Here is a 13,489-nt window from a genome sequence, read left to right on the forward strand (position 1 = left end):
ATGTGTCCTACATGTACAGTCTAGTCGAATACAATGCTGCATTGATTTAGAAAATCGAAATTTGAAAAAGAAGATAATAAACAAATATCAATAAAGAAACTGCTTCATATTCATAACAATGTTCATAACAAGTAGAAGGTGAACACCCCGTGATATGGAAGCTGTTGATAAATATAAAAGTTTCTCTAATAAAAATGCAAATCCTTCCTAAGAATATTTATATAAAATACATGGTGCACTCAGTTCCAATAAAGAGAGATATGTCATACTTGTTCAGTGTAGTTTTATAATGTTGATTTAATTTGTAGTCATTGGGTCACATGATGTGGAAACTTTTAAAAAGAAATTAGAAAGAACTGCGGAATTTTCTTAATGTCCAAATAAAAAACCCCTACTTGTATAGTGTAGTAAAACAATTCTGAAGTCATTTTGGAGTCATATTGTCACATGACCTAGAAGCTTTATCAACAAAAACACTGTTTAATCTGCTGATTCTTTCTTAAAAATATTCATATCAAAATAGAAGCTGGACTTTTATCCAATTAAAAGATGGTACGTCTTATTCGTCCAGTGTAGTAATGATATCTGGTATGGATTGGGGACCACAGGGTCACATGACACAAATGCTATTTAAAAATAATTTGAAGTTTAAACAAATGTCAACACATTTATTATTTTTTTTTTTTCTTTAACATGTTCCCACACAATTTGAACTTTTAAAGAGTTTGCAGCAAGGAATTTATTGGCATATTTGTTGTCACTTTGCACACTTAACAGATGGAGATTATTTTGTGATTAACAAATATTTAACCAGAGGTTCAGGCTTCATTTTCACTAGATATTATATTTCACTAATATTCATATAGTTACTTAAAAAAACATGTTTTACATAAAGTAGCAGGAAGTAATAAAACAGTTGCAAATGTAAATGTGGATAGTGCAATTTTGATGAAGTAAACATTGCAGTAAAGAGTTTAAATGCTTCTGTGCAACAATCCTGAAGGAGAAGTTGCTTTAATGAAAACCTCAGATTCCCAGGGCATCTTTCTGCACCTTACAACCCAGCAGAGTGTTTCCAGCCTCCACACACTCCGCCACACATGGAGCTGAAAACAAACACAGAACCAGTCATCACCAGAGGAGAACAAACTGTTAAAAACAACAGAACATCGATCATTGTTCTGCTTATTACCGTTCGGAGCACGGAGCCATGACACAGCCTTCATAGCCAGAAGCTCCCACTCCTTCTGAGCATCCATCTTGAAACCATGAAGCCAGATCAGAGCCAGAATGGTGGCCCACACTTCCTTGTTCTCCTAATTTACCACAAAAAAACAATAAAACATGGATTAGAACCAACAGGCGAGAAAAAATGTCCCAAAATAATACTGAATTTCCTTGGTCATTTCATCTCTCATCTTCAGAACACAGCAGTAATGTCACCAAAACCTCACTTTAAATTATAATCTATGCCTAATTGCTCCCTATTTGTTTAATAATCCAATATTGTTTCATATTTTCTCTCGTTTGAGTGCTTCATTATTTAGTAAACTCTTGATTGTTGCAGCAATTAGTTTTTTAAGTTCAATATTTTCATTTTTAACAGTTACAAGACGATACAATAGTTAAAAAGCAGCAGTCACAGCCTTGAGCAGTAACCAGATGTAATTATGTTAAATGTGTTTCCATCATTTTAATAACACCATTCCTCTTTATGTATAATGCTATTTGGAACTCACTCATCAAGAGTTCCTCTTAACACATTAGATCATCTTTCCAATGGCAACATGGACATACATTTGAATTGTTGGAGTGCTTAAGTATTTAGTGAGCTCTTGATTCTTGCCACGATTAAATAATAATCTCACACATTTCAGTTTAAACCAGGGGTGTCCAAACTGCGGCCCGGGGGCCAAATGCGGCCCGTTTTCCATATCTAATTGGCCTTCAGCAAATTCTTAAAGTATAATGGTATATGGCCCCCACCTGAAACTCGTGCTTGTCTTATATTGCACTTCTTAAATATATATGTGAGCCTATATTACACAGTAGTTTTCACGTGTTAATAAGCCCACTTTTCAAATACATTCAATCAATTAGAGCTTAGAATCTTAGTTTGATTTCCATAACAAGCTATAAATAGACCCTTCATATTTCCCCTTAAGCAATCTGAGGTGTCTGTTTTAAGGGATGAGCTGCAACAGGATAACTGAAACCCTCTGGAGAGCTGTGAGGTTTCTTAAATCATATTCAAGTAGAAAGCATGATTGATTTTGCTGAATTATAACTTAACCTATGAGGCAGTATACGTCTAGTGAGGGGCCCCGCCCTTTGTATGTTTTTCTGTATGTGGCCCTCAGTGAAAACTGTTTGGACACTCCTGGTTTAAACAAAATGAAAGAACTAGATGAGCAAGTAACCCACCGATGCAGGTTTTGTGTTTTCCACCTCCTCGCTGGTCTTTCCCACAGCAGCAGCCAGAGCTGGATCCAGCTCCCAGCAGCCGGACGCCTTCTGCAGGGAGACCAGCTGCAGCAGAGGGTCTCTGGGAGGCTGCTGGGGCTCAATGTCCAGGGAACAGTTTAATGACTCACGTTGGACGACACCTTCATGTTCAAAAGACACAAGAATTAGCTTAGAAATGTAATGAAATACCATGAAAGTATAATATTTGGCCACAAGTATATACTTAAACCAAAGACATATTATTTCGGAAAAAATGATAGCCACAAAAAAAATCAAAAGGTAGCACAAGATGAAATGGAAAACAATCATCTCTAAAGAAGAGTGGGATTATGTGGAATAATAAATATGCGTGGCTATATGTGTGTTTTTGGTGGTTGGATGTATTGAGCTGTCAACCTAGTTATCTGAAGTGTTGAAGCGATCCTATTTATTTATTTTTTACTTTTATTGTCATTACACAGTAGGCCTACTTACTATGTAACAAAATGGTTTCTCTGCATTTGACCCATCCTAGTGTTAGGAGCAGTGGGCTTCCATTATGAACGGCGCCCGGGGAGCAGTGCCTTGCTCAGGGACACCTAGGTAGCACTTGGTCTTGCCGGGGACTTGAACTGTTGACCTTCCAGTTGCCAAGCCAAGTCCCTATCCACTTCGCCACCATCGCCCCCTATTGACTGTTTTTGTCTCTTTTATTTTTATAATCTAATGAGTGTTATTTCTCTTATTGTATCTTATTATTGTATTTGACTTTGTCTTAAAATGGGAATGTAATCCCCCCCCTACACTGTTGTTGTGTCCTTGTCCTAAAGCTAGTAAGAATGTAAACAATGTTGTTAAAAGAGCTTGGTGAGTCTCTTGCAAATGTCATTTGAATAAATGGACAATGACACAAAGTTTGCAGAAGCAACAATTGTCTATATATGTTTTAGATATTTACTGTATTCCAATAGACCATAGGGACTAGTTCCAATGTGAAGCTAGTAAGAATGTAAACAATGTCTTGTGTCTAATGTTCACAGTAAATACTGAGATACAAAAATCTGTGTGATGAGAAGAGGCTTTGGTTTCTTACCTTTCGATGTGGGCCTTCGTACACATGAGCTTACTTCCATCACCCCATAGAAGAACAAAAACAATAATGAGTCTCTTGCAAATGTCATTTAAATAAACTGGCAATGACACAAAGTTTGCAGAAGCAACAATTATCCATATGTTTTAGATATGTACTGTATTCCAATAGACCATAGGGACTAGTTCCAATGTGAAGCTAGTAAGAATGTAAACAATGTCTTATGGCTAATGTTCACAGTAAATACTGAGATACAAAAATCTGTGTGATGAGAAGAGGCTTTGGTTTCTTACCTGTTCTCCTCATGGCCGTTAAAAGTGTCTTCATTCCTATCATTCCACAGTAAAAAAAACAAAAAAACAAAATGTAGCCCCGGTCTCTTGTCTTTCAAGTCATTGTCTGATTACACAAGACTTACAGAAGCAACAATTATCTATATACATTTCACATTTCACATATTTAATATATATATATTTAATATGTTGTTTTTGGTGGTTGGATGTATTGAGCTGTCAACCTAGTTATCTGAAGTGTTGAAGCGATCCTATTGACTGTTTTTGTCTCTTTGTTTTATAATCTAATGAGTGTTATTTCTCTTATTTTATTATTTTATTTTACGTTGTTGTAAAATGGGAATGTAATCCCCCCCTACACTGTTGTTGTGTCCTAGTAAGCTAGTAAGAATTTACCATTGCTGCGCTTAGGCTTGCTTCCATCATTCCATAGCAAAACAAAAACAACATTTGAGTCTCTTGCAAATGTCATTTGAATAAACTGGCAATTACACAAAGTTTGCAGAAGCAACAATTATCTATATATGTTTTAGATATTTACTGTATTCCAATAGACCATAGGGACTAGTTCCAATGTGAAGCTAGTAAGAATGTAAACAATGTCTTGTGTCTAATGTTCACAGTAAATACTGAGATACAAAAATCTGTGGGATGAAAAGAGGCTTTGGTTTCTTACCTTTCGATTTTTTGGACATTGAACAGTTCTTCCTTCCTATCATTCCACAGTAAAAAAAAAAATGAATCCCCGGTCTCTTGCCAATGTCTTTCAAGTCATTGTCTGATTACACAAGACTTACAGAAGCAACAATTATCTATATACATTTCACATATGTAATATATATATATATATATTTGTTTGGTGGTTGGGTGTATTGAGCTGTCAACCTAGTTATCTGAAGTGTTGAAGCGATCCTATTGACTGTTTCTATCTCTTTGTTTTATAATCTAATGAGTGTTATTTCTCTTATTTTATTATTGTATTTTACGTTGTTGTAAAATGGGAATGTAATCTCCCCCTACACTGTTGTTGTGTCCTAGTCCTGAAGCTAGCAAGAATGTAAACAATGTTGTTAAAAGAGGAATGCAATATTCACTGTACATTATGAGATAAGTAAAAGGTTACTTACTTCCGCAGCTTTCCATTGATTTACATGATTGTGCTTCTATCACTCCATAGAAAAACAAAAACAATAATGAGTCTCTTGCAAATGTCATTTGAATAAATGGGCAATTACACAAAGTTTGCAGAAGCAACAATTGTCCATATGTTTTAGATATTTACTGTATTCCAATAGACCTGAGGGACTAGTTCCAATGTGAAGCTAGTAAAAATGTAAACAATGTCTAATGTTCACAGTAAATACTGAGATAAAAAAATATGTGTGATAAGAAGAGGCTTTGGTTTCTTACCTGAGGCCTGTACTATGAAGCTGGATTTTCGCTTAGCCGGCTAACTTCAGGGAAATCTCGGGCTTTCCGGTCCTACGACGCTGGTTCTCTTTTTAGCAGGCTAGATTTCCATGGTAACTTATGCTGAGCGGCAAACCTGCTCCGGAGCAGGTTAGGTGGCAGGCTAAGAGATCAACTCAGTGAAAGCACCGCCTGCTGACCAATCAGAGCTCCGTGTGCGGAGTTTAAAGCGATCAATTCATATTACAGGATAGAGGAAATACAGAAAAACTGCCATTGAAGGAAAGACGGCCGACCAAAATCAACTGACTGTGTGAACGTGAACATTAATAGAATATCCCCGCCCATCTTCAGAGCAATCTGACTATTATAATATTAGCGTTAAGAAAGCTTACTTAAATATCTGCCATGACATAAGTAACCGGATCAGAGTAACATTAAGTCCGCGGCACTGTGAGTGCAGACGTCGATGTGTCCCATTATCATTCATATCATATCACATCATAATGTATCATATATTTCCTTATTTGAGTCAGCCCTCACCCTCCACACTGCCCTCTCACACCTGGACCCGAAGAACAGGAACACATATGTGAGAATGCTGTTCATTGACTACAGTTCAGCATTCAACACCATTGTGCCCTCCAAGCTGGCCATCAAGCTCAGAGACCTCGGGCTCAACAGCGCCCTCTGTGACTGGATCCTGAACTTCCTGACGGGCAGACCCCAGGCAGTGCGGGTGGGAAATATCACATCCTCCACCCTGATCCTCAACACCGGTGCCCCTCAAGGCTGCGTGCTCAGCCCTCTCCTCTACTCCCTGTTCACCCACGACTGCGTGGCCACACACAGCTCCAACACCATCGTGAAGTTTGCTGATGACACGACCGTCATCGGCCAGATCACAGACGATGACGAGACGGCGTACAGAGAGGAGGTCGAAAACCTGACATCTTGGTGCCAGGAGAACAACCTCCATCTCAACATCAGCAAAACAAAGGAGCTGATTGTGGACTACAGGAAGCAGCAGGGAGAGGGACACGCCCCCATCGCCATCAATGGGACTACGGTGGAGAGAGTCAAAAGCTTCAGGTTCCTTGGGGTCCACATCACTGAGGACCTGACATGGTCTCTTCACACCACCACCATCACCAAGAAAGCTCGACAGCGGCTCTTCTTCCTCCGCAGGTTGAGGAGGTTCAAAATGGATTCCAGGATACTCTGCAACTTCTACAGGTGCACGATAGAGAGTATCCTGACTGGCAGCATGACGGCCTGGTACGGCAGCTGCACCGACCTCGATCGTAAGGCTTTACAGAGGGTGGTGAAAACTGCACAGCACATCACCAGGACGGAGCTGCCATCCATGGAGGACCTTTACTCCCAGCGGCTCAGGAAGAAATCACTACGGATTATCAAAGACCCCCATCACCCCAGCCACAAACTGTTCTTTCTGTTGCCGTCTGGCAGACGTTACCGCAGCATCCTGGCAAGGACAAGAAGATTCGGAGACAGTTTCTTCCCGCGGGCAGTGAGACTGTTAAAAAATTGAACTGTTGAAACAACTTCAAACATTCAACTGCTACTCAGTAGTATGTATCTAATACCTAATATATATATATCATTCCAATAACTTGTATATAGACTCATACTGCACTATTCCACATCATAACTTTATTTCATTTTTATAACTATTATTATTTTTGTATTGCTCATGCTCTTATTATTATTATGTTATGTTATTATGTTGCATTGTTGGAGAAGCCTGTGACATAAGATTTTCAACTGCATAATTACTCTGTAGCTATGTCAGATTGACAATAAAGAACCTTGAACCTTGAACCTTGAAGCTTCTTGAGCCGTATCTGGCCGTGCAACACTCACAGTGTCACATACTGTATGCAGAAGTATTATTTTAAGCAACACATTAAGTTGACGAAACACTCGAGTCAAATGTAATTAAAGTCAGATCCACTCGTGTCTTGGACGGGGCAGTGATTTCATAAACCTGTTAATGTACGCATTCAAACACTTTTTCTTTTACCAGCTGTATTCACCTTGCAGGTGCAGCTATGTGGCTTTTATCCTGGATAAAGTGTTTAAGTCATGGATGTTTAAAGTTTAACTTCTTCATATTTGACTAATATTAAAGTTCACTTTTCATTCAGGAAGTATGACGCTGCGCTGTCAGTACGCTTGTCCGTGTTTGAGATTGGTCGAATGCTCCAAATACCACCCCTTTCATGTGAATGCGCACCTAACTAGATAGGACACGGCTGGCTTGAGCGATCCACTTGATAACCAGCGTCGTAGTACAGTTTAGCCAGAGCGCGTATGTTTTGGATTGGGCCAACCGGCTAACTCAAACATATCCAGGTTAGGTTGAACCAGCTTCGTAGTACAGGCCTCTGTTCTCCTCATGGGCATTGAACAGTCCTGTATTCCTATCATTCCACAGTAAAAAAAAAAAGAATCCCTGGTCTCTTGCCAATGTCTTTCAAGTCATTGTCTGATTACATAAGACTTACAGAAGCAACAATTATCTATATACATTTCACATATTTAATATATATATATATATATATATATATATATATGTTTGGTGGTTGGATGTATTGAGCTGTCAACCTAGTTATCTGAAGTGTTGAAGCGATCCTATTGACTGTTTTTGTCTCTTTGTTTTATAATCTAATGAGTGTTATTACTCTTATTTTATTATTGTATTTTACTTTGTTGTAAAATGGGAATGTAATCTCCCCTACACTGTTGTTGTGTCCTAGTAAGCTAGTAAGAATGTAAACAATGTTGTTAAAAGAGGAATGCAATATTCACTGTACATTATGAGATAAGTAAAAGGTTACTTACCTCCCACATTGACCATTTGTGCACTTGGGCTTGCTTCCATCACTCCATAGCAAAACAAAAACAAAATTTGAGTCTCTTGCAAATATTATTTGAATAAATGGGCAATGACACAAAGTTTGCAGAAGCAACAATTATCTATGTTTTAGATATTTACTGTATTCCAATAGACCATAGGGACTAGTTCCAATGTGAAGCTAGTAAGAATGTAAACAATGTCTTATGGCTAATGTTCACAGTAAATACTGAGATACAAAAATATGTGTGATGAGAAGAGGCTTTGGTTTCTTACCTGTTCTCCTCATGGGCATTGAACAGCTCACCATTCCTATCATTCCACAGTAAAAAAAAAAATGAATCCCTGGTCTCTTGCCAACGTCTTTCAAGTCATTGTCTGATTACACAAGACTTACAGAAGCAACAATTATCTATATACATTTCACATATTTAATATATATATATATTTGTTTGGTGGTTGGGTGTAATGAGCTGTCAACCTAGTTATCTGAAGTGTTGAAGCGATCCTATTGACTGTTTCTATCTCTTTGTTTTATAATCTAATGAGTGTTATTACTCTTATTTTATTATTGAATTTGACTTTGTCTTAAAATGGGAATGTAATCCCCCTACACTGTTGTTGTGTCCTTGTCCTAAAGCTAGTAAGAATGTAAACAATGTTGTTAAAAGAGCTTGGTGAGTCTCTTGCAAATGTCATTTGAATAAATGGACAATGACACAAAGTTTGCAGAAGCAACAATTGTCTATATATGTTTTAGATATTTACTGTATTCCAATAGACCATAGGGACTAGTTCCAATGTGAAGCTAGTAAGAATGTAAACAATGTCTTGTGTCTAATGTTCACAGTAAATACTGAGATACAAAAATCTGTGGGATGAAAAGAGGCTTTGGTTTCTTACCTTTCGATTTTTTGGACATTGAACAGTTCCTTCCTATCATTCCACAGTAAAAAAAAAAATGAATCCCCGGTCTCTTGCCAATGTCTTTCAAGTCATTGTCTGATTACACAAGACTTACAGAAGCAACAATTATCTATATACATTTCACATATGTAATATATATATATATATATTTGTTTGGTGGTTGGATGTATTGAGCTGTCAACCTAGTTATCTGAAGTGTTGAAGCGATCCTATTGACTGTTTCTATCTCTTTGTTTTATAATCTAATGAGTGTTATTACTCTTATTTTATTATTGTATTTTACGTTGTTGTAAAATGGGAATGTAATCTCCCCCTACACTGTTGTTGTGTCCTAGTCCTGAAGCTAGCAAGAATGTAAACAATGTTGTTAAAAGAGGAATGCAATATTCACTGTACATTATGAGATAAGTAAATGGTTACTTACTTCCGCAGCTTTCCATTGATTTACATGATTGTGCTTCCATCACTCCATAGAAAAACAAAAACAATAATGAGTCTCTTGCAAATGTCATTTGAATAAATGGGCAATTACACAAAGTTTGCAGAAGCAACAATTGTCCATATGTTTTAGATATTTACTGTATTCCAATAGACCTGAGGGACTAGTTCCAATGTGAAGCTAGTAAAAATGTAAACAATGTCTAATGTTCACAGTAAATACTGAGATAAAAAAATATGTGTGATAAGAAGAGGCTTTGGTTTCTTACCTGAGGCCTGTACTATGAAGCTGGATTTTCGCTTAGCCGGCTAACTTCAGGGAAATCTCGGGCTTTCCGGTCCTACGACGCTGGTTCTCTTTTTAGCAGGCTAGATTTCCATGGTAACTTATGCTGAGCGGCAAACCTGCTCCGGAGCAGGTTAGGTGGCAGGCTAAGAGATCAACTCAGTGAAAGCACCGCCTGCTGACCAATCAGAGCTCCGTGTGCGGAGTTTAAAGCGATCAATTCATATTACAGGATAGAGGAAATACAGAAAAACTGCCATTGAAGGAAAGACGGCCGACCAAAATCAACTGACTGTGTGAACGTGAACATTAATAGAATATCCCCGCCCATCTTCAGAGCAATCTGACTATTATAATATTAGCGTTAAGAAAGCTTACTTAAATATCTGCCATGACATAAGTAACCGGATCAGAGTAACATTAAGTCCGCGGCACTGTGAGTGCAGACGTCGATGTGTCCCATTATCATTCATATCATATCACATCATAATGTATCATATATTTCCTTATTTGAGTCAGCCCTCACCCTCCACACTGCCCTCTCACACCTGGACCCGAAGAACAGGAACACATATGTGAGAATGCTGTTCATTGACTACAGTTCAGCATTCAACACCATTGTGCCCTCCAAGCTGGCCATCAAGCTCAGAGACCTCGGGCTCAACAGCGCCCTCTGTGACTGGATCCTGAACTTCCTGACGGGCAGACCCCAGGCAGTGCGGGTGGGAAATATCACATCCTCCACCCTGATCCTCAACACCGGAGCCCCTCAAGGCTGCGTGCTCAGCCCTCTCCTCTACTCCCTGTTCACCCACGACTGCGTGGCCACACACAGATCCAACACCATCGTGAAGTTTGCTGATGACACGACCGTCATCGGCCAGATCACAGACGATGACGAGACGGCGTACAGAGAGGAGGTCGAAAACCTGACATCTTGGTGCCAGGAGAACAACCTCCATCTCAACATCAGCAAAACAAAGGAGCTGATTGTGGACTACAGGAAGCAGCAGGGAGAGGGACACGCCCCCATCGCCATCAATGGGACTACGGTGGAGAGAGTCAAAAGCTTCAGGTTCCTTGGGGTCCACATCACTGAGGACCTGACATGGTCTCTTCACACCACCACCATCACCAAGAAAGCTCGACAGCGGCTCTTCTTCCTCCGCAGGTTGAGGAGGTTCAAAATGGATCCCAGGATACTCTGCAACTTCTACAGGTGCACGATAGAGAGTATCCTCACTGGCAGCATGACGGCCTGGTACGGCAGCTGCACCGACCTCGATCGTAAGGCTTTACAGAGGGTGGTGAAAACTGCACAGCACATCACCAGGACGGAGCTGCCATCCATGGAGGACCTTTACTCCCAGCGGCTCAGGAAGAAATCACTACGGATTATCAAAGACCCCCATCACCCCAGCCACAAACTGTTCTTTCTGTTGCCGTCTGGCAGACGTTACCGCAGCATCCTGGCAAGGACAAGAAGATTCGGAGACAGTTTCTTCCCGCGGGCAGTGAGACTGTTAAAAAATTGAACTGTTGAAACAACTTCAAACATTCAACTGCTACTCAGTAGTATGTATCTAATACCTAATATATATATATCATTCCAATAACTTGTATATAGACTCATACTGCACTATTCCACATCATAACTTTATTTCATTTTTATAACTATTATTATTTTTGTATTGCTCATGCTCTTATTATTATTATGTTATGTTATTATGTTGCATTGTTGGAGAAGCCTGTGACATAAGATTTTCAACTGCATAATTACTCTGTAGCTATGTCAGATTGACAATAAAGAACCTTGAACCTTGAACCTTGAAGCTTCTTGAGCCGTATCTGGCCGTGCAACACTCACAGTGTCACATACTGTATGCAGAAGTATTATTTTAAGCAACACATTAAGTTGACGAAACACTCGAGTCAAATGTAATTAAAGTCAGATCCACTCGTGTATTGGACGGGGCAGTGATTTCATAAACCTGTTAATGTACGCATTCAAACACTTTTTCTTTTACCAGCTGTATTCACCTTGCAGGTGCAGCTATGTGGCTTTTATCCTGGATAAAGTGTTTAAGTCATGGATGTTTAAAGTTTAACTTCTTCATATTTGACTAATATTAAAGTTCACTTTTCATTCAGGAAGTATGACGCTGCGCTGTCAGTACGCTTGTCCGTGTTTGAGATTGGTCGAATGCTCCAAATACCACCCCTTTCATGTGAACGCGCACCTAACTAGATAGGACACGGCTGGCTTGAGCGATCCACTTGATAACCAGCGTCGTAGTACAGTTTAGCCAGAGCGCGTATGTTTTGGATTGGGCCAACCGGCTAACTCAAACATATCCAGGTTAGGTTGAACCAGCTTCGTAGTACAGGCCTCTTTTCTCCTCATGGGCATTGAACAGTCCTGTATTCCTATCATTCCACAGTAAAAAAAAAAAGAATCCCTGGTCTCTTGCCAATGTCTTTCAAGTCATTGTCTGATTACATAAGACTTACAGAAGCAACAATTATCTATATACATTTCACATATTTAATATATATATATATATATATATATATGTTTGGTGGTTGGATGTATTGAGCTGTCAACCTAGTTATCTGAAGTGTTGAAGCGATCCTATTGACTGTTTTTGTCTCTTTGTTTTATAATCTAATGAGTGTTATTACTCTTATTTTATTATTGTATTTTACTTTGTTGTAAAATGGGAATGTAATCTCCCCTACACTGTTGTTGTGTCCTAGTAAGCTAGTAAGAATGTAAACAATGTTGTTAAAAGAGGAATGCAATATTCACTGTACATTATGAGATAAGTAAAAGGTTACTTACCTCCCACATTGACCATTTGTGCACTTGGGCTTGCTTCCATCACTCCATAGCAAAACAAAAACAACATTTGAGTCTCTTGCAAATATTATTTGAATAAATGGGCAATGACACAAAGTTTGCAGAAGCAACAATTATCTATGTTTTAGATATTTACTGTATTCCAATAGACCATAGGGACTAGTTCCAATGTGAAGCTAGTAAGAATGTAAACAATGTCTTATGGCTAATGTTCACAGTAAATACTGAGATACAAAAATATGTGTGATGAGAAGAGGCTTTGGTTTCTTACCTGTTCTCCTCATGGGCATTGAACAGCTCACCATTCCTATCATTCCACAGTAAAAAAAAAAATGAATCCCTGGTCTCTTGCCAACGTCTTTCAAGTCATTGTCTGATTACACAAGACTTACAGAAGCAACAATTATCTATATACATTTCACATATTTAATATATATATATATATTTGTTTGGTGGTTGGGTGTAATGAGCTGTCAACCTAGTTATCTGAAGTGTTGAAGCGATCATATTGACTGTTTCTATCTCTTTGTTTTATAATCTAATGAGTGTTATTACTCTTATTTTATTATTGAATTTGACTTTGTCTTAAAATGGGAATGTAATCCCCCCCCCTACACTGTTGTTGTGTCCTTGTCCTAAAGCTAGTAAGAATGTAAACAATGTTGTTAAAAGAGCTTGGTGAGTCTCTTGCAAATGTCATTTGAATAAATGGACAATGACACAAAGTTTGCAGAAGCAACAATTGTCTATATATGTTTTAGATATTTACTGTATTCCAATAGACCATAGGGACTAGTTCCAATGTGAAGCTAGTAAGAATGTAAACAATGTCTTGTGTCTAATGTTCACAGTAAATACTGAG

At 38.6% G+C, this 13,489-nt stretch overlaps 1 protein-coding gene across 45 annotated transcripts in view; it reads right to left on the bottom strand.

Moving 5' to 3' along the window:
* Window positions 1-279: 279 nt before the first annotated feature.
* Window positions 280-13,489, bottom strand: part of LOC117470176 (von Willebrand factor A domain-containing protein 5A-like) — a 71,489-nt gene continuing 58,279 nt past the window's right edge. For 5 of the 45 annotated variants that reach the window (XM_034114798.1, XM_034114789.1, XM_034114778.1 and 2 more), the window contains 12 exons: window positions 12,610-12,651; window positions 9,468-9,509; window positions 9,020-9,052; window positions 8,393-8,428; window positions 8,104-8,145; window positions 4,956-4,997; window positions 4,505-4,540; window positions 3,829-3,864; window positions 3,539-3,571; window positions 2,425-2,606; window positions 1,193-1,316; window positions 280-1,106 (listed from right to left, as the gene is read on the bottom strand). In XM_034114798.1, coding sequence (XP_033970689.1) covers window positions 1,027-1,106; window positions 1,193-1,316; window positions 2,425-2,606; window positions 3,539-3,571; window positions 3,829-3,864; window positions 4,505-4,540; window positions 4,956-4,997; window positions 8,104-8,145; window positions 8,393-8,428; window positions 9,020-9,052; window positions 9,468-9,509; window positions 12,610-12,651 — 728 coding nt within the window. In that variant the 3' untranslated portion in view covers window positions 280-1,026. Of the gene's footprint in view, window positions 1,107-1,192; window positions 1,317-2,424; window positions 2,607-3,538; window positions 3,572-3,828; window positions 3,865-4,504; window positions 4,541-4,955; window positions 4,998-8,103; window positions 8,146-8,392; window positions 8,429-9,019; window positions 9,053-9,467; window positions 9,510-12,609; window positions 12,652-12,898; window positions 12,935-13,489 lie in introns of all 45 variants that reach the window. The other 40 variants (XM_034114790.1, XM_034114785.1, XM_034114779.1 and 37 more) reach the window with 34 other exon arrangements.

Source organism: Trematomus bernacchii, unplaced genomic scaffold (genome assembly GCF_902827165.1).
Source record: "Trematomus bernacchii unplaced genomic scaffold, fTreBer1.1, whole genome shotgun sequence".
NCBI lineage: Eukaryota > Metazoa > Chordata > Actinopteri > Perciformes > Nototheniidae > Trematomus > Trematomus bernacchii.